At 56.1% G+C, this 19,374-nt stretch overlaps 2 protein-coding genes across 6 annotated transcripts; one reads left to right on the top strand and one right to left on the bottom strand.

The window, feature by feature from the left end:
• Nucleotides 1-346: 346 nt before the first annotated feature.
• Nucleotides 347-5,978, top strand: PACSIN1 (protein kinase C and casein kinase substrate in neurons 1). Of its 4 annotated transcripts, none has more exons than XM_063097577.1 (10): nt 347-409; nt 1,367-1,523; nt 2,753-2,988; nt 3,491-3,646; nt 3,766-3,941; nt 4,335-4,456; nt 4,549-4,674; nt 4,798-4,807; nt 5,229-5,470; nt 5,869-5,978. In XM_063097577.1, the coding sequence occupies exons 1-10, from the start codon at nt 347-349 to the stop codon at nt 5,976-5,978; spliced, it is 1,398 nt and encodes a 465-aa protein (XP_062953647.1). The 4 variants fall into 4 exon arrangements, with proteins under 4 accessions (XP_062953647.1, XP_062953646.1, XP_062953649.1 ...); XM_063097576.1 differs by having other exon boundaries at nt 4,335-4,455; nt 4,554-4,674; XM_063097579.1 differs by lacking the exon at nt 4,798-4,807 and having other exon boundaries at nt 4,549-4,681; nt 5,283-5,470.
• A 5,831-nt stretch (nt 5,979-11,809) lies between these two features.
• Nucleotides 11,810-19,103, bottom strand: SPDEF (SAM pointed domain containing ETS transcription factor). Of its 2 annotated transcripts, XM_063098490.1 has the most exons (5): nt 18,668-19,103; nt 16,317-16,514; nt 14,540-14,587; nt 14,282-14,428; nt 11,810-11,988 (listed from the first exon to the last, which is right to left on the bottom strand). In XM_063098490.1, the coding sequence occupies exons 1-5, from the start codon at nt 19,101-19,103 to the stop codon at nt 11,810-11,812; spliced, it is 1,008 nt and encodes a 335-aa protein (XP_062954560.1). The 2 variants fall into 2 exon arrangements, with proteins under 2 accessions (XP_062954560.1, XP_062954561.1); XM_063098491.1 differs by lacking the exon at nt 14,540-14,587.
• Between the last annotated feature and the right edge of the window lie 271 nt (nt 19,104-19,374).

Below are 19,374 nucleotides of genomic sequence, written 5' to 3' on the forward strand. Positions count from 1 at the left end.
GCTTCTGAGAGGAAGTGCTCACACTGGAGTTAGAGGAGGGATTTGGGGGAGTAGGGAAGGAGCAGGTATGGGGGAGGGATGGGGTGGTGGGCACGAGGGTGCTGCAGAGCAAATCTTGGGGTTACCCTAGGGATGGCAAGCTAGTCCCTGGACAGGCAGCAGCATCCCAGCTCAAGTCTCCTCCCATAGAGCCCTTGTCCCTCCAGTGGGTTGGGGCCCCAGGCCTGAAATGGACGTGAGGGTGCTTCCCTCATCTCCAGGGATCTCTCTCCTGCCCTGCTAGTGCCTGAGCAGCCCAGCCTGCTAACCGCAGCTCCACACCTGTCTGTCCCCCAACGGCCACACCATGTCCGGCTCCTACGACGAGGCCTCACTGGCTCCAGAGGAGACCACCGACAGCTTCTGGGAGGTGAGGCTCTGATGCTCCCCAGGTTTTGGGGACGAGATAGCCTGGCTGTGTGGATGCCCAGGCTCCCCACTCCCCAACTTGCCCCATGACCTCAGGCCTTGCTCCCCAGCCCCTCGGGCCCCTCCAAAGCCCTTGGTGTCCAACAGGCAGCTGTAGCTATGAAGTGGGGTAAGACTAGTACCCACTGAGCTTGGAGCCCCTCTGCCTCCATGGCAGCCCTCAGAGAGATCCTGTGGCATTTCACAATGTAGGAACAGCCTTCTCCTGACCCTTTGTTCCGGAGGACCTGGCTCAGACTCCTGGCACTTCACACAGGCAGGTGCAGCACTTTACAGTTTGCACAGCCTTTCACAGCTGCTCCCCACCCCCCACCCTGTGAGGTGGGCAGGGGGCAAGCGTTGCACACAGAGCAGTGGAGTGAGCTCCTGGAGCCCCACCCTGACGCAGAGGTGGAGACACGACCAGAAGCTGGCATTTCAGGAGCTTCTGGAAATATTTGAGACCTGGGGGAAATTTTCTATTGGCTTCTGAAACCCAAAACGAAAACTGCCAAACCTAAAATAAGCGTTTAACGAGATGTCTACAAAACATAATATTATGTCAAAAAGCTGCAGCTCAACTCAATGCTTATGACTCTACATAAATACAATAGATTTCACTCACACAAACAAAATGAATAATTTATTCTAGCCCAAGTCCAAGTATAAAAATCCTTCTGCATTTGTGGCAGCGAGGAAATTGTTTAAAGCGAGGTGAGGGTGCGTGTGAATGGTGGAGTCTGATGCGGGGTGCTGGGGCTTCTGAAATTGAGAGGGTCGGGAGCCCCCAAGCTTAGCGGCGGGAGGCGGCGGGCCAGGGATAGGGCTGGGCGCGGCGGGCGCCCCCTGCAGGACGCGGCGGGCGGGCGGCCGGGGAGGCCGGGAGCCGCGGCAGCCGCGCTCGCTGCTTGGCCGCCAGGTGGGGAACTACAAGCGCACGGTGAAGCGCATCGATGACGGCCACCGCCTGTGCAACGACCTGATGAACTGCGTGCAGGAGCGCGCCAAGATCGAGAAGGCGTACGCGCAGCAGCTCACCGACTGGGCCAAGCGCTGGCGCCAGCTCATCGAGAAAGGTGATCCCCCGTGCGCGACCCTCCAGGCCCTAAGCGGCCTGGGTCCCGGGAGCGAGCCCAGCCATCTGGCTGCGCCCTGCCTGCTCTCGTAGCCACAGGGCCTTTTCAGGAGCTGTTCGCGCCTAGACCAGACCAGACCTCCCCATTCAACTCTACTTGGTACAACTTTAGGTTGGATTAAAAACAAAGAGCAAAACAGAAAATTCCTTTTTACTTTTGAATAATTTAAACTTTTGAGAAAAGTCTCACTGGGAGTCCAGCAATCTCCTACATACCCCTCACCCAGATTCACGGGATGGTGACATTTCACCAGCTTTGTTTTCTCACTGCCTCTCTATTCATATGCATATTTTCCTGAACCATTTCAGAGTAAGTTGGAGCCATTATCCCCCCTTCACCCCTAAACACTGCATGTATCTTCTAAGAACAAGAACATTTGCTTATGTAACCACAGTTCAGCTATCAAATTCAGGATATATAATATGGCCCATCAGCTAATTATACCAATGGTTTGTGCTAGTCAAGGATCCAACCCAGAATCACACACTGCATCTAGTTGTCCTGACTCTAGATTCCTGTAATCTAGAACAGTTTCGAGTTGAGGTTTACATATATTTGTTAATGTTTTTCTCTTTCGCTAGACTCTCAACCCCATGAGGGCAGGGGCTGGGCCTGTACCGCCTGGCACAGAGTTGGTGCCAGTACACAGATTAATGAATGTGGAATGTCTGGTCCCCAGAGGCCTTCTGGCATGTCACCAGCTGGTTCTTCAGTTTTTTGTTTTGTTTTGGCAGCTGGCTGGTGTAGGGATCCAAATCCTTGACCTTGGTGTTATCAGCACCACATGGTTCTTCAGTTTTACATTCAGCTAGCATTCTGGGAGCGCCTACTGTGTCCTGGTGCTGTGCTAGGCTGTGAGAGCTCACAGGGTCCATGCTGCCCCTGTGGGGCTCACAAGCTGACGGGGAAGATCAAGAGTAGGTACAGAGGAAGGTGCTGCAGAAGGAATCCAGTGGGGGCTGCAGGGCGAGGTGTGTGAGGACAGAGCAGTCAGAGAAGGCTTCCTGGAGGTGGTGGCTGTACTTGGGCCCTAGAGGATGGATAGGGAGGGCAGAGGAGGGCATTTCTGTTGCCTTGGGAAGGAAGGGGAAAGCCTCAGGGAAAGGAGGCAAGATGGGGGCCTCTGGTCAGGAGAGGATGAGTTATGGGGACCCACTGCCGTCCCTCAGGCCCACAGTATGGCAGCCTGGAACGGGCCTGGGGTGCCATCATGACGGAGGCAGACAAGGTGAGCGAACTGCACCAGGAGGTGAAGAACAACCTGCTGAATGAGGACCTGGAGAAGGTCAAGAACTGGCAGAAGGACGCCTATCACAAGCAGATCATGGGTGGCTTCAAGGAGACCAAGGAGGCTGAAGATGGCTTCCGCAAGGCCCAGAAGCCCTGGGCCAAGAAGATGAAGGAGGTGACCAGGGGGTGGCTGCCATAGATAGGGCAGGGTGGGTGGCCAAGCTCAGGGGGACAGTCTGATCAGAGGGTGCTGATGACAGGGAGAGGTTTCCAGATGGGGTGGGCAGTGCACTACTCTCCAGGATTGTGCCCACAGGGGAGCAGCACTGCCTTCCAGAAAGAAATATCCACAAGTAGGCAGACAGTGCCCTGTGGGTAAAGAGACCCATGGGCAAAAAAGGGGCACTGTCCCCAGGAAAGACACCAGAGGGGCAGGTGGGATTGACAGATGGGGCGGGCACTGCACTGCCTAACAAGAGGGTACCTGCAGGGGCGGCAGGGAGTGCCATGCAGGGAAACATCCACAGATGGAGGGGCACTTCCCCCAAATCCCTTCTGCCTCTTCAGAGTGTGTGCTCACAGCTCCCGGGGAGTGGGCAGCGGGGAGGAGTTGAGGAGCGACCGTTTGTTCCTGCTCACAAGTAGAAGTCCGGTCCCCCTGCTCGCCCTCCCCACAGCTGGAGGCAGCCAAGAAGGCCTACCATTTGGCCTGCAAAGAGGAGAAGCTGGCCATGACACGGGAGATGAACAGTAAGACGGAGCAGTCGGTCACACCTGAGCAGCAGAAGAAGCTGCAGGACAAAGTGGACAAGTGCAAGCAGGATGTGCAGAAGGTGCTGGCCGGGCTGGGGACGGGGTGGAAGGGTTCTGGGGGCCCCTTGGAGTGGGTGGTGGCTGGGAGCTGCAGGGCTGGCCGGGTGAGTCTCACCCACCTTCCACCTGGTGCCCATAGACACAGGAGAAGTACGAGAAGGTGCTGGAAGATGTGGGCAAGACCACACCCCAGTACATGGAGAGCATGGAGCAGGTCTTTGAACAGTGCCAGCAATTTGAGGAAAAGCGGCTGGTCTTCCTCAAGGAGGTGCTGCTGGACATCAAACGTCACCTCAACCTTGCTGAGAATAGCAGGTACCGGGGCATGAAGTGCATGGGCACAGCCAGCAGAGGGCATGTGCAGGGCATTCCAGGCCCTACTTTACAGTAACGGAAAGAGGAGGGCAGAGCTGTGGGGATCTAGAGGGAAGAGGCTGCAAATACAGTGGCTTCCTGGGTGCAAGCTGACACATGCTGGGTACCCAAGAAACGTGCTTGGAGGGATGGGTGAGTGCCTAAGGGGGGGTGGGGTGGAGAACGGAGCCCACTGGCCATGCCTGGGGCTGCCCTTGGAAAGCCCACTTGATTCATAGCTGGGGAGCATGCCCAGTGTCCTGGTCCCTTGAATGGGCTCTGACTCTCACTGAAGATAGGAAGGGGCCATGGTGAATCTGTGCCCTTCACCTCCCCCATCTCCCCTGTGCACAGCTACATCCATGTGTACCGTGAGCTGGAACAGGCCATCCGGGGCGCCGATGCCCAGGATGACCTCAGATGGTTCCGCAGCACCAGTGGCCCTGGCATGCCTATGAACTGGCCCCAGTTTGAGGTGAGGGGCTGTGGGGATGGGGAAGGGGAGCCTTAAAAGTCTGGAAGGGGCTTCTGGGTACATCCCCCCAGCCTGACTGCTACACTGGCCCCTACCAGGAGTGGAACCCAGACCTCCCTCACACCACTGCCAAGAAGGAGAAACAGCCCAAGAAAGCAGAGGGTGTGACATTGACTAATGCCACTGGGGCAGTAGAGTCTACATCTCAGGCTGGGGACCGTGGCAGGTGAGTGCCTCCCATGGAGCTTCCTGGGGGCCAGAGGGACCTACACACTAGGGCAGCTGAGTTTTGCCTCAGGAGAGAAGAAATGATCCAGACTGTAGTAACCATGTTCCTTCTAGAGCAGCTACCGTGTATCAGGCACTTTCCTAAGCATTTTCCATATACTAACTCATTCAAGCCTCCCGTCACTCTGGGCAGTGTGTAAATATTCCCACTTTACAGATGGAGAAACTGGAACCCAGAAAGGTTAAGTGACTTGCCCAAGATCATGTAGCTTGTCAGTAAACTTGATGCCTGGGAGGTCTGTCTCCAGCATCCTCGCTCTTAACAATGAGGTGGCATTTCCCATCTCAGAAGGGTCACGTGTTCTCAGGAGTCCTCTTCAGCCCCCTCCCTCACGAGCTGAATAATATTGCAAATGGCCCTGCCTCACATCTGTTTAAGGAAACTTCACGAGGGTCACTGGCTCACGACCCCCTCCTGTGCGGCCAATTCCTGCCCCAGCCTCGGTAGAATTTGGGGCCAGAGCTCTGCTTAGGAGGAGGGGCAGCTCTAAACCCAAGGCCGGGGGCCGTTCAAGCTGGGTCCTCCCTCTGCATCTCAGCGTTAGCAGCTACGACAGAGGCCAGCCCTATGCCACTGAGTGGTCCGACGACGAAAGCGGGAACCCCTTCGGGGGCAGTGAGACCAACGGGGGTGCCAACCCCTTCGAGGATGATGCCAAGGGAGTGCGCGTGCGGGCGCTCTACGACTACGACGGCCAAGAGCAGGACGAGCTCAGCTTCAAGGCCGGTAGGGAGGGCCAGGCCCTGAGGACAGAGCTGCAAGGATGGGGGCGTGGCCTGGTATGGGGGCGTGGCCACGACCGGAGCTGGCCTGGGGGCGTGGTCTGGACCTGTGAATAGGGTGGAGGCGGGGCCTGGGCTTCGGGAGCGGGACGGAAACCCAGATTAGGTGATGGCTGCGGTATGTGCCAGGGGCAGCAGGTGGAAGTCGGGGTAGGACTGGGGCTGGTCTTCAGGGGCGGGGCCCGTGGCCAGAATCTAAGACCAAATAAACAAGTTGGAGCATTGGGGCCGTCATGGGGAGGGGGGCATTGGCGAGCTCACCCAGCAGTTAGTGTGTAGAGGAGGGGCCGCCCTCTCTCTGAGCTCCTGCCAACGGGCTCCTCCCTGTGTCCGCCTTCCCAGGAGACGAGCTCACCAAGCTGGGCGAGGAGGATGAGCAGGGCTGGTGCCGCGGGCGGCTGGACAGCGGGCAGCTGGGCCTCTATCCCGCCAACTACGTGGAGGCCATCTAGCTGCTGGGCTGCCTCCACGTCCCCTCACTCTGCCCAGCCCCTCCCCTTCCTTCCCACTCTCCTCTCCTTCCCCTCGCCATAGAGTTCCAGACATATTTTCCGATCAAGCTTTTATTTTTTTAAAAGTCAAAACAGAACAAAACAGAAAATACAAAGAGACAGAGCATTTGCAGGGCCACCTGGAGGCCAGGGTGGTGGGGCTTGAGGTGATGGCCCTAGGGTAGGTGAAGGTCTTAGGACTTAGCCCAACATCACAACACCTGCTCTTTAGATTCCACCAAAGAGTCTCCTGAGCCCTGAGAGATGTCTCCTGGACCCTTCTTTCCTGCCCTACTCCCCCATTCCACCCCACCCCAGGCTGCCAGCACCTGCCCCTGTTCTCTGGGCCTGGTTTCCTAACATCACCCTCCTCCCCTACCCTGTTCCCTTTCTACCAGCACCCTACTCTCAAAGGCCTCCCCTCCAGACCCCAAGAAGGGAGGCCTCCCAGTCTTTAGTCTTCCACTCTGCCCTGGGGAGCACCTTTCTGCTCCTAGCTCCATCTCTCAGAACCGATGGGGCTGAGGAGGAATGGTCACCCTTCTCCCCCATAGAAGTTTCCAGGGGTCTCTAGACATGAAGGAACTGGGATACAGGAGGGTGAGCGAAGAGGGAGCAGACCCTTGGCCCAGGCCAACCTGCCCATCCAGGCCCATCTAGGGACCAAGACGCTGTTTGGGCCCTTCTCTCCAGCTCTTAGCACTTTGGGCTTAGGCTCTTCCTCAGAGCCGTATGCCCTCAGTAACTTGCAGAGACCCCACCCCCTCTCATAAGTTCCTCTGGCATGGGGTGGGGGCTCCAAAACCCAGGGCAAAGCCAGCAACAGTAGCAGCCTCCTCCCATTTCCTGGGGAGGAGGGCATCTTGCCCACACACCCACCTCCATGTCCATCCAAAACTATAGAATCACTGGGCTCAACACCAGCCTCCATGAGACCAAGCCTTGTGCCCACAAGGCTCTTGGCCTAACCATCCTTCTGTCCCCTTCCCTGGCCTACCTGGGGAGACATTGGGACTCATGGGAGCTTCCAGCCTGGGACCATCAGGGAAAGCCTGCAGCCAAGTTTGGCAGGAAGGAGGAGCCCTGGCCCTCAGGAGCAGGATGGTCACCTCACCATGTCTTTCTTCCTTGTCCCACCAGCACCTAGCATAGTATTCCCCCTGCTGGCTGCCTCTCCATCTCTCCAAACCTGGGTCACAGTTAAAGGACTTTTGGCAGCGGGGGGAAGGCCACCCTCTGCTGGTGAAAGTGGTGTTGTTGGGTACTAGGTACCAGCCTCTTCCACTGGAGTGGGGGCAGGGAGGGGAATGGGAAGCAGACCAGGGTTGGACAAGACCCCAAGAGGTTGGGGAGTGGCTGGAAGAGAAGTCTCTGGGGACCTCTGAGCGAGGACCTGAGAAGTCCTGCAGTACCAGGTGAGACTTGCTTACTGCCGATGACACTTCTAGGCCTCTGGACTGCAGACACCCTCCTCCCTCCTGCATCACCTGGCCTCCTGGGCCTCCAGGTAAAGAGAGTGTGCTGCCCGAGCCCCTCTGTCACCCATCAGTCCTCTTTTGCTCCCTGTTGCTTCTCCCAACAGCCTACGGTTAGGAGGTAGTAGATCCCAGCCTCAAGGCTCTGACCTTCATGTGGGCATGGAGGATCTTGACAGACTCTGACAGGAGTCCGAGCAGGGGCAGGCCTCTGTCAGGGCCAGAGGCAATGGCACCCCAGGGACAGGCCTCCCCGCCACTACCCGCCCTCCACTGCCAGCATCCCCTTCCTTATCACTGTCTGGTCTCTGGGTCTCTGCTACAGCCTGAGATGTGCCCTGGACTCCTCACAGCCTGAAGCAAGATTTTGGAAGCTGGCAGCCCCCCAATTCCAGAACAAAAGCCTCTCCAGCCTTTCTCTCAGGCAGGAGGTGGACTTGGGGGCCTCTGCTCCTCACTGCTTACCCTGGAAAAGCAGGAAGCTGGCACATCTGCATCTTGGGGCCTGGGCTCCCCCTCTCTGTGCCAGCGGCTTCCCAGCACCTGGGGAGGTGCTGCAGCCCTGGCTGGACCCCAGGCCTGTTCCCCTGAGCGCTCTAGCTGCCCACTCCAGAGCAGGGACTAGAAATACCATCCCTTCAGAGCAAACTCCTCCTGACCCTCTTTTGGACCACTCTCTCTCAGTCCCCAAGCTCCTCAGGACCCCAGAGCAGGAGGCTTTCCCATCTGGAAGTCCCCCTGAGCTCTGGGGGCCCAGCCCCACCTGTCAGTGCTGGTGTCAGGGCACTCAACAAGAGTGGGGGCCACGCCCTTCCCATGCCCACAGTTGCCTCCTGTAGCCCCTGCCCGCACCCTCGATGCTGCACGGGCCCACCCTGGCGGGGCTCAGTGAGTAGTGTGTTTCGTTCCCAGTTAACCACCATTCCGCGGCCTGGTTCTGAGAGGAGCCCGGGCCGCCCGCCACCACCGCCACCGTCTGCCACCCTAGGCTTCCTGACGTCATTCGTTCCGACACTTGTGATACTCCGAGAAGTGCTGTGGTCTCAGCAATGCACCTGTTTTGTATATGATTGTGTAATTTAAAGGTATATAAATACAAATATATATATATACAAGTTGTGATTATATGACTGTGGATAAAATCCAGAACTGTGTCAACCTGGCTGGATGCTGTCATCTTGAGTCTCATGAGTCTTCAGTCTCGGGGGTTTCCGAGCGCTCTGAGAGCTATTCGTGGTTGGGATATCTGTTGAGGAGGCAGTGTCTGAGCAGGACTGGATGCTGTCCTGGCTGACCACCAACAGGCTGGGGACTGAGGGCTGGTCCCTTCACCTTCCAGGGTCTGTACAGGGGTGGGTTATAGTTGAGGCTCTGCCTTATTGGGTTCTGTGTACATAGTGACAAGCACTGACCAGGAGAGCTGGGGCATTCAGGGTCCCAAATTCATGTTTCAAATGTGATTTTGGTTCCCAAATAGGTTTTGATTTTTTAAAGCAGAACTCTAAAAGTGACTGCTGAGGCCTGTGATTCCTGGTTGTTCACAGTCCCAGGCTCCCCGTGGTGTGACATTGGGACATGGCACACTTTCCTGTATCCTGCCTGACTCTGAAGGCATTTTTGTGTGGGACACATGGGAGGGATCCTCCAGGAGACCTTCTAAGGGGAGTGGGCAAGATCAGAGCTCTGGGCTCCCACCTGTTCTGACAGGCCCAGACCCAGGCCCAGCCCTCGTTCTAGCTCCCCTACCCCAGCTGCACCCCAATCCTAGCTACATCTCTCCTGGGGCAGGGCAGGAGTCCCAGGTCCAGTCCCAGTTCTACCCTCAGTTCACTGTGTTCTCACCCCCACCCTGGGCCTCAGCTTCCCCCATCTGGTTCAATGTCTCTCTAAGGCCCCTCTGGCCGTGGTGGCCTGGCAGAGGCCTGACACAGACCCATTGCTCAAGGTAAATACACTCAGCCCTTCATCCCACAACTTCCCCCAGCCTCAGCGTGTGCCCAGGGCAGGGAGAAAAGGTTGAGATGGGGATTGAATCTATTTGCCACCCCATCTCCCTTCCTCCCCCAAATCCACCTCTATTTGAAGTCCTAGGTTTAGCCAAACAGGAATCTTCAAATGAAGACAAAAGGTTGTGTTATCTTATTTGCACAGGCTGTTCCATTTAGTTATGGGGAGCCCTGGAGGCAGGGTCCTGTGGACAGAGGTCAGGGAATACCTAGGCCAGGTGGGGTTCCAACAGGGAGGTGTGCAGAGGAGGAAGAGGAACCTGCAGATTGCTGCCAGCTCACAGGTGTCACTGGATGGGTGTGTGCCTGCCAAGAGTATGTGTGCAGGGAGCTGCCCTACCTGACCCCCCTCCCATAGCTCCTCTTTTTGGAGCTGCTGTAGCTCCCCACTCCTAGCCTCTAATCCCCCTACCCATCCTCCTTCCCAGCCCTCACCCGAGAACTGAGGCTTCTCCAGGACCAGACCCAGCTGGGGACATATAGGCAAGTGGCTCCAGGGACTCAGTTGGGGGCAGGGCAGGCTGGCTGGAGATAAAACCAGTTCAGCAGAGCTGAGCCTGCTTCTGGCCGGGGTCCCAGTCTGCCCCCTTCCTTGGGGCAGGAAGCAGCAGGGGCCTAGTGAGGCACAGGCCCAGGGCAGGGCCCACTCCTGGTCCAGTCCCAGCTGACAGATGCCAAGGTGCTGTTTGCTCACTGCCTGGAGTAAACTTTCTTCTGAAGACAATAAAATTGCTGGGGGCAGAAAGCGGCAGTACAGGGCAACACTTAACCCATGGCGGTCTGGGTGCCGCTGGCTTCCCCTCCTGTGTCCTGGAAGCCTGGCCTCAGAGGCTAAGGGTTGTGCTGACCAGTCACGAAGCAGGAGATGATGAGGGGCAGAGAGAGCCCTGTCGTTGGGGAGATACTGGTGGGGGTTCAGTTCCTGATTCCAACATTAATCAGCTGCATGACTGTGAGCAAGTCACTCAATTGCTCTGAGCCTCAGTTTCATCATCTGCAAAGTGGGGGAGTAACCCCTACCTCATAGTTTTGTTGAGAAGGTCGATGACAAAAAAGCAGTGAAAGCGTCTAGCACGTAGTAGGCCCTCAGGAGGCACCCATTATTGGGTGAATAAATGTAGGAGAAGTAGGAGGGGAGTAGGTGTGAGTTGCTTTGCCCAGAGAGAGGGCGGTGGGTCTGGGTCTCCCACAGCACAGGCACAAACACTGATGCACACCCTCTCCCCATCGTGCGCAGGCAGCTCTCCCACCCCGCTCACAGGGCTCAAGATCCACAGATGGCACGTGGAGGTCTTCAGGAGAGAGAAACCACAAATAAGCCAACCTCTCTTCCATCCTTCTGACTGCAAAGCCAGGGTCCCACGAAGGGGACGAAAGCACCCACCCTCTCCCACACCCCATCGTGAAGTCCAGCTCCCCTAGCAGGCCAAGCAGAGATAAGGGCTCTGGGCCCCCTTGCGGGAGGGTCAGCCCCCGGCCCATCCCAGGCACAAAGCCCTGCTCTAACATGGAGCAAATGGACGTGGAGAATGCCTCCTCTCTCCAGTCCCGCACGTGGACCTTCTTCAGCCCCAGGCCTGTCTCCTGTATTTCAGCCCACACCAGGGTGGGGATGATGAGGTGGCCGGCCATTCCAGGCCCCCCTTGGCCTTGAGGACTTACTGCCACTCTCCCATGAGCTTCTGCCAATCAATTATCCCTTTCCTTTGGCTCAGCTCAATGCCACCTCCCCAGGAAGTCTCCTGTGACCACAACCACTTCTGACCATTGGGCCTCCAGGCTGTACCACTCACTGCAGAGACACTGGGGACATGTCAGTTCTCTAGTATCTTTATTATCCATTCCCGGGGGCACCCGTGGCTCCTCAAGTCAGGGTGCAGATGTCTCCTGACACCACGCCAGGCATGGTGCAGAGTGGTGGCAGGAGGATGCAGCAGAGAGAGCTGGACTGCAAGTGGCCTAGCCACGTCATTGTCATTCTGTAGGCTCTGCTCTGGGAATTCTGGGGTCGGAGGCTGGGTGGAGGGCGGCCCTTCCCCAGGGAGCGGTGAACACTGAGAACAACCCTGGCTCCCTCCAGACTCCAGTGGACTTTGTGTGTGAGCAGTCAGGTCCGAGGAGGAAGCACCCCTGCCCTGGGTCCCCAGGGAGCTCATTTCTATCCCTGGGAGTGGTGGGCTGGCCCCTCCCCGACCTTGGAATGCCAGCAGACTGTCCTTTCTCCCCAGCTCAGAGTCTGGCCAAGACCAGCACAGGCAGGAAGGAGGCCTGGCGAGGCCAGGTTTCAGACCCTGGGCTTGTCCGGCAGCCCTCAGATGGGGTGCACGAACTGGTAGACGAGGCGCTGGGAGATGTCCGGCTTCCGAATGATGCCCTTCTTGTAATACTGGCGGATGGAGCGGCTCAGCTTGTCGTAGTTCATGGCGGGACGGTTCTTGCGGATGCCCCACAGCCGGGCCACCTGGGCAGAGTCCTCAATTTTGAAGATACCTGGAGAGCAGGAGGGCCCAGAGAGAGGCAGCGGTGCAAGCGGGGGTGGGGGGGTGGCAAGAAGGATAAAGACCAAGACCAACAGGTCAGTCTCGTGGAGAACCACAGGAGCCAGTGCTGGGCCCCCCTCTGCCCGGGCAGGGGTCAGGCTGTGGGGACCATGGTACCTACTTCCAGGGTTGTGCTGAGGGTTAAAGAAATGTGCAAAGCATGTGCCACAGCCCAGTAAATGCTAGAGAATACTGTGGAGTCACAAAGCTGGTGCAGGGTGAGCCTGTGTACGTTAGTGGGTTCTCTGGGGCCCTGCAGGCCTGGCCCTTGCCAGCCTCTGCTCCTGTCATGGGGTTTGCATACCCTACTCAGAAGCCCTGCACAGTTCCTGGCTGTGCCCACGGCTCATTGGCAAGATTACCCCCTTCCTGCCCCCTGCTGCCTGTGCCCTTGTAGTTCCCAAGGCTGAAAGAACCTCTTTGCCATTTGCTGACATTGCAGCCTGCACAGCCCTTTCTGGCAGGATTCATTCATGTGAGGTGGTGGAAAGAGAGCGAGTTTGGAGCCGAGCTGACTGGGCTTGAGTATTTGCTTCCCTTAGAACCTGAGGCTCCTTTTTTCCGTCTGTAAGAGGGAGTTGTAGTGACTACCATGGGTTGTTGAGTTGTTACAGAAAGTGTTTAGAGTGCAGCCTGAGGAAGTGTCCCTTGGGACAAGCTATTACAATATTAATAGCCTCAGTTCTCATTCTGAACCCTTCTGCCAAGGCCCAGGCTGGCATGCCCCCTCCAGGGAGCCTTCCCAGACCACCCAGCCCTCTCTGATCTCCCTTCCCTAGAACTCCATCGTGGCACTGTCCCTGAAGACTGGCTCACTCAGTCTCAAATACACATCCAAAGCCACTGCACCCTGCGCAGGAACATCTGCTCCACCACCCCCATCTAACCCCTCCACGTCCATGCTTCACACTGAGCCCTAGAGTCATCTCCTCCATGAAGTCCTGCTGGGCCCAGACACAGCTGATCTCCTCTGCCCCCACGGCCCCATCACAGCTCTGAAATTCTCTCCACGTCAGCTCATTTCACTGCTATTTCTCTTACAAGACTGCGGGTCCCTCAAGGATGGGGTGCAGCTGAGCCTTCTCCAGTCCTCAGACACTATAATGTTGAGTGAGTTGGAACCAGAGTAGGTGCTCAGTGAAGGTTTGTTGGGTGAATGAATCTAGTCCATCTTATAGATAAGAATGCTGAGGTCCAGGCACCTACAGCTACTATGGCAGGATGGGGCCTAGAACCCAGGTTTCTTGTCTCTGAGCCTTTTTCTTTTTTCTTTTTTTTTTTTTTTTTTTCTGAGCCTTTTTCAAAACACACACACATACCATCTAGCCCTGTGCTGTCCAATATGGTAGACACCAGCCACATGTGGCTACTGAGCACTTGAAATGTGGTTAGTCCAAATTGAGATATGTGTAAAATACACACTAGATTTCTAAGACTTAGTAAAATATCTCAATAATTTTTATATCGACTATATATTGAAATTATAATTTATAACATTAGATTAAATAAATGTATTATTAAAATTGAATGCCCCATTTAAAATTTTTTTAATGTGTCTACTAGAAAATTTAGCATTGCATATGTGGCTTGCATCGTATTTCTAGTTGGACACCATCAGCCTCCCCAGTGAAGCTGTGATGTCTTTTTTTTTTTTTAAAAGATGACCGGTAAGGGGATCTTAACCCTTGACTTGGTGTTGTCAGCACCACGCTCAGCCAGTGAGCGAACCGGCCATCCGTATATGGGATCCGAACCCGAGGCCTTGGTGTTCTCAGCACCGCACTCTCCCGAGTGAGCCACGGGCCGGCCCGAAGCTGTGATGTCTTGAGGGCAAAGACTGTATTCCATTCTCAGCATATGGTTTTTTTTTTTTTTTTTTTTTTTGTCTTTTTCGTGACCGGCACTCAGCCAGTGAGTGCACTGGCCAGTCCTATATGGGATCCGAACCTGCGGCGGGAGCGTCGCTGCGCTCCCAAGCGCTGCACTCTCCTGAGTGCGCCACGGGGTCGGCCCTCAACAAATCGTTTTAAGCCCCTACTATGTTCCAGGCGCTGTGTGGTGCTGAGGGTCCTAAATAAGACAGAGTCTGGCCAGGAGACAGATGTGGACACAAGTTGCACACAGACCCTGGGGCATTCCAGCAAATGCGTGTCTGGCTTCAGGGCACAGAGGGGGACGGGCCTGTGCCCAGCACTCGGTAAGAGCCCCACAACCTCAGCACCCCCCACAGGGCACCCGCTCACCTTTCTCCTTGTTGAGCCACCGGATGAAGCGGCCGTAGCTGTGGGGCTTGAGCAACAGCTCCTTGAGGAACTGCCACAGGTGGATGGGCTGCCCGGAGCAGGACGAGTCCACCTCGCTGTCGGTCCAGCTCTCCTCACTGGTCGAGGCTGGGGGGCAGGGAGGGGGATGGGAGGCGGTAAGTGGGGAGCTTCAGTGGCAGCCACGCCTTTACGCCAGACCCCGGGGCCCAGGCCCCTCCCGCCCGTGTCCCAGCTCACCACGGAAGTGAATAGCCCCAGATGAGGTCCTCTCCTTCATCCAGGCAGCTGTGGGGCAAGGAGAGCAGGTTGGGGACCAAAGAGAGGCCCAAGGGTGGAGAAAGGAGGGCGATTGGGTGGGACTCTGGGACCAAAGAGGCCCCTCTGAGGCTGAGGGTTTCCCCTATGGCTGCCTGCCTCCTGCCAATCTGGGAAGGCAAGTTGTTTACAAGAAGCTGCTTCCTGGAAGAAAATTTTGGATTTCAGAGCTGGGAGGGGCCTTAGAGACCCTGCATACATCCCCTGTTGTTCAGATTAAGGACATCAGATGTCGGTGCTGGCTGTGCTTCCCTTTCCTCAGAGTGAAATGAGGCCTGGGACGTCTTGCAAGGACTCAGGGTGATGAAGTCTGTACAGCACTGCACTCAGGGCCTGGCATAATAAAAACAGGCTTGCGGCCCTCCAGCTGCCAAGTTCACCAAGCACTACCATCCCCTCCAGCTCCCCACCTAGCCCCCTCCCCATCTCTTCCACCCACACACCAACACAGGGGGCAGAGGCAGCCAGCTTCTGCCACATCACCACCTGCCTCTCAGCATGGCACTAAGCACCTGCTGGCAAGGGCCCTGGGCTGGGGCAGGGCACTGGTCCTGTGTTCCTTATTCATCCCAGGCCCCTAAGGGCAGGGGCCTTGACTCCTGGAGCAAGCACTGCACCCTCCGAAGCACCCGGCTCTGTGCAGGACACACACTGGGGTGCCTGATGAGATCAAGACAACTGAAACATGCAGCCTTTAACAGAAAGAGAAATACCACATGTTCTCACTTATTTGTGGGAGCTAAAAATAAATAAATAAACACAAAAATGAATCAAGGGTGTGGGGGTAAGAAGAGAGAGTAACCACAAAAATTCCTTGAACTGTTTAAGTCAAGTGAACAGATATGATGGGGGGGGGCAGGAAGCAGGGGAGAGGAACGGGTAAAGGGGCATGAAAATCAACTACAATGTATATTAAGAAGTAAAATAAAATTAATTAATTAATTAATAATAATAATAAAATAAACCAAAGCTTAATTTAATCTTATTGAATATTCATAACTATAGAATTATTTTTAAAAAATAAAAAATAAAAAATAAACATGCAGGCTTTAAAAAGAATAGGGCAGCTGCATGCAGCCTCATGGAGAATTATATCCAAGAGACACTGCTGAGTGCAGAACACTGATATGCTGGTACTGCTTATGTTTAAAAAAAAAGTTAGAACTACATACATGTTTGCTTGAACATGCATAGACTTTCCCTGGAAAGGTACCCAAGAAACTGGTAATAGTGGTTGCCTTTAGGGATGGGATTGGAAGCTGGGGTTCAGGAGTGGAAGGGAAAATTACTGTCCATGCTACACTGTTTTTCATGACGGCCTTTTAAAAAAATCAAGCACGTTTATTACCTCATTACTTCTCTAGTAAAAACAAATCAAAAGGAAAAAGGAAAACGGACTCCACAGTATCCATGGTTGCCCTCGGCTCTGACATCCCACGTCCTCACAGCCTGACTTCCACCTCTTAACTTCTCACGTGCTCTGTCCTACAGTTCTGTGGCCTTGACCAGGGCTGGGAGTGGGTTGGGCTTGGTGAGGATCCAGGGAGGCAGCTGCAGTTGGGGCTGAGATTCAGGACAGAGTCCCAGTGGAGACCACAGGGCTGCTACCCCAGTGAAGGGCAAGCTCCCGGTCGACATCCTGGCCTAACCGTCCCCCCTGGATCGCAGGAGGGGCACTCCCACCCATGCCATGTCCCACCTGACTTCCAGATGTCCAGGTGGGCGTGCAGCACGTCCCCGCCCAGAGGAGAGCGCTGGCGGAACTGCTCCTCCGACATGGCGCACAGCTCCTTGCCCCCCAGCTCCTGGAAGGCTTTGCCCACAGGGGGCAGCCGGTACTGATGCTCTGTCCACAGGAGCCACTTCTGCACGTTGCCAGGGCTCCAGTCCACAGGGTCTGGGCAAGAGACACCCCTCAGTTCTGGGGCTGCTTGAGGGCACCACCCCAAATATGGCCCGCCCTGCTGTGATGGGGCACCCATGGAATTTGTGGCCAGGACCATGCACTCCTTGGGGCCTTGAGGGACCCTGAGGAGGCAGGTATCCAAGAAGGGGGTGGGTGGGAAGGAGTCCTGTAAGGCCAGGGCCCTTAAACAAACTTGGCTCAGGGCAGGGTAGGCTGGGGCCTCTGCACCCCCCACCTCACCCAGGCCTCAGGTTCTCCAGCCCCTCCAAAGGACCTTTCGGGGTGCCCTAGCCCTGTAGGGAACAGTAACCTTAAGGCAGAATCACCTGAAATTTTTCCCAGATACCCTTTGCCTTCCCCAAACCCCTCAAGGAACCAGAGAAAAACCTAACCAGAAATTAGTCTTACAACCTCAACCCTCTCCCCGCGCTACCCCTGTATTTTACATATGAGGAAACTGAGGCACAGAAAGTTCCATCCCTTTGTCCAACACCTAACAAATGGCTGGGTGCATAATAGCCACTCAAAGCACACTGCTGAATAAGTGAATGGCAGGGCACAGGAAGTTAGGGGCTGCTACAGGCCTCAGAGGCCAGGAGCAGAGTCACTGTCTAGGTCCTAGATGCCCCCTGGGGAGCTGCTCTGGGGTGAGCCCAGCAGGGCACACAGGTGGGGGCCAGGCTGGTGGGCATAGTCACAGTGGGGCTTCCAAGTGAACACCCTGGTCTAAGCCAATGCCCCAGCTGGGTGACCTGCAGGCTGGGCTGCCCTAACTTATTTTCCTCCCTGAGGTCAAAGCAATTTGTTTCTGTCACCATTGTTCAGAGAGCACACCCCTCCCGGCCGGTATGGGGGAAGAAGCACTGTGGGAGAACATCCTGGGGTGGAGCTGGCATGGGCATTGGGAAACTGGAGGACTGGGGCATCAGCAGGATCTGCTTCACATGGGGACACCAACTGGGGCTGTTGGGGGGCAGGGGCTGGGCCCGAGGGATGTGTGAAGACCCTCCTTCCCATATGAAAGCTGCACAGAGTGTGGGATGCTCACATGCCAGGGCCCAAAGACTGAGGGAGATGAGTCAGACCTGCCCAAAGCTGGAGTGATGACAGAGGGACAGGCAGAGGGACAGGGGACTGGGGACCCAGCAGCCCCTCAACCCGCAGCATCAGCTCCATAACCACACCTTCCAGACACACATATGCTCAGCCCCCTAATGTCCCCTAGTCCTCAGAGTCCTCACCACCACCAGACCAGTGACACATTTATCTATCCATTTATGATCTGTTTCCCTCACTGTAACGTCAGCCCCATGAACATGGGACTTTTGTTTTGTGGTCAGCCCTCAATTCCTCAGCCCTAGAACAGGGCCTGGCAGTTTGAGAAGTGCTTGTCATTGAACTTGTTCAACAACTGTTTACTGAGCATCTATTACGTTCAAGGTGCTATCCTAGGAACTGGGGATGTGATGATGGGCAAAACAAATGAAAATCCCTGCCCTTGTGGAGTGTACCTTCTAGTAGGGGACAAGACAAGGAGATCAATTACGCAGCCTGTAGGATGGGAGTGAGCGCTAAGTGAGGAATAAAGCGGGTACAAGGCATAGGAGGCTGGGGTATGGGCAGCAGTTTCAATAGAGGGGTCAGGAAGGCCCCGGGGAGATCGTGCCATCTGAGTCAAGATCTGAGGGAGGTGAAGGACAAACCAAGCAGATATTTGGGGGAAGAGCATTTTAGGCTGAGGCACCAGCAAGTGCAAAGGTCCTGAGATGAGCGTTTTGGGAACAGCAAAAAGGCCAGCATGGCTGGAGCAGATGGAACAATTTGACAGCAGAGATGAGTCTAAGAGGAGGTGTTGGGCCAGATGGTGTAGAGCTTGGATTCACTTTATCCAGCACCTACCAAGTGGGATAACTGGGCTGCCGCGCTTGGGGCAGAGGTGGATTGGACCTTCCCAGCTGAGGCTCACAGCTGCTGTGTGTTATGGGCTGACCATATGTATGTGTAGAGGTGCCAACATCCCTGGAGTTGCTCGTGGCTGGGGCAGATGTGGCCAGAGTCCGTCCAGCAATGCCCCAACCCACCCCAGCACTCTCCCTCCACCTGTGTTCCCCCTTCTGGAGGTGGGCGTGGGGAGAGGGGCTCACCTGCAGTGATGTTGAGCAACTTGCAGGCTGTCTCGATGTCCTTGAGCACTTCACCCACCACCATGGACTGCACCTGCTCCAGTGAGTGCTCCTCCAGGCTCAGCCCGCCTGGCACCAGCTCCAGGCTGCCCCCTGGAGCTTGGCTGTCGATGACTGGGCACTGCTCAGGCTCCTCAGGCGGCTCCTCCCGAGTGCTGGCCCCAGGGCCCTTGGCTGTCCAGCTACTGTCCTCAGGGTACAGCATGTCAAAGTAGGAGAGGTAAAAGGCAGACAGGCCCTGCTCGGGTGTGGCAGGCGGGCTGGGGCTCCAGTCCCGTGTCTCAGGACACACCGTCCCTGCTGCCACCTTCTCCAGGCCTGTCCGCAACACAGTGTCGGAGGGCAGCAGGAGGCGGCTGGGGGGCACGCTGCTCAGGCCTGGGCTAGCACTGCCCATGCCGCTGCTGCTCGGGCTGGTGGCAGCGTCTACAGAAATAAAAGAGGAAAGAGAGTCCAGTCTGACTGCCTCCCCATCCCCACAGGAGCCGCTAAGCTGGTTACGGGGATGAGGGGCCCAGTGGGCAGTGGGCTGGGCCTAAGAGTTGGGGGCTTCCGGGTCACTGGACAGCTGGGACAGAGCTGGGCAGACGGGCTTTCTGGCTGGGAAAGACAGCGAGGTGGGAGTGGGGCCAGGACCATAAATGGACAGCTCCCTCGCTCAAGCAACA

The sequence above is a fragment of the Cynocephalus volans genome, chromosome 5, assembly GCF_027409185.1.
Source record: "Cynocephalus volans isolate mCynVol1 chromosome 5, mCynVol1.pri, whole genome shotgun sequence".
In the NCBI taxonomy this organism is placed as follows: Eukaryota; Metazoa; Chordata; class Mammalia; order Dermoptera; family Cynocephalidae; genus Cynocephalus; species Cynocephalus volans.

Coding starts and splice junctions, on each gene's coding strand:
- SPDEF (XM_063098490.1), bottom strand. CDS start 19,103: ATGGGCAGTGCTAGCCCAGGCCTGAGCAGCGTGCCCCCCAGCCGCCTC. Junction 16,515..18,667: donor GTTGCTCAACATCACTGCAG/GTGAGCCCCTCT, acceptor TCTCTTGCCCAG/ACCCTGTGGACTGGAGCCCT. Junction 14,429..14,539: donor TGGGGCTATTCACTTCCGTG/GTGAGCTGGGAC, acceptor CCTGCCCCCCAG/CCTCGACCAGTGAGGAGAGC.
- PACSIN1 (XM_063097577.1), top strand. CDS start 347: ATGTCCGGCTCCTACGACGAGGCCTCACTGGCTCCAGAGGAGACCACC. Junction 410..1,366: donor CCACCGACAGCTTCTGGGAG/GTGAGGCTCTGA, acceptor CTTGGCCGCCAG/GTGGGGAACTACAAGCGCAC. Junction 3,647..3,765: donor GCAAGCAGGATGTGCAGAAG/GTGCTGGCCGGG, acceptor TGGTGCCCATAG/ACACAGGAGAAGTACGAGAA.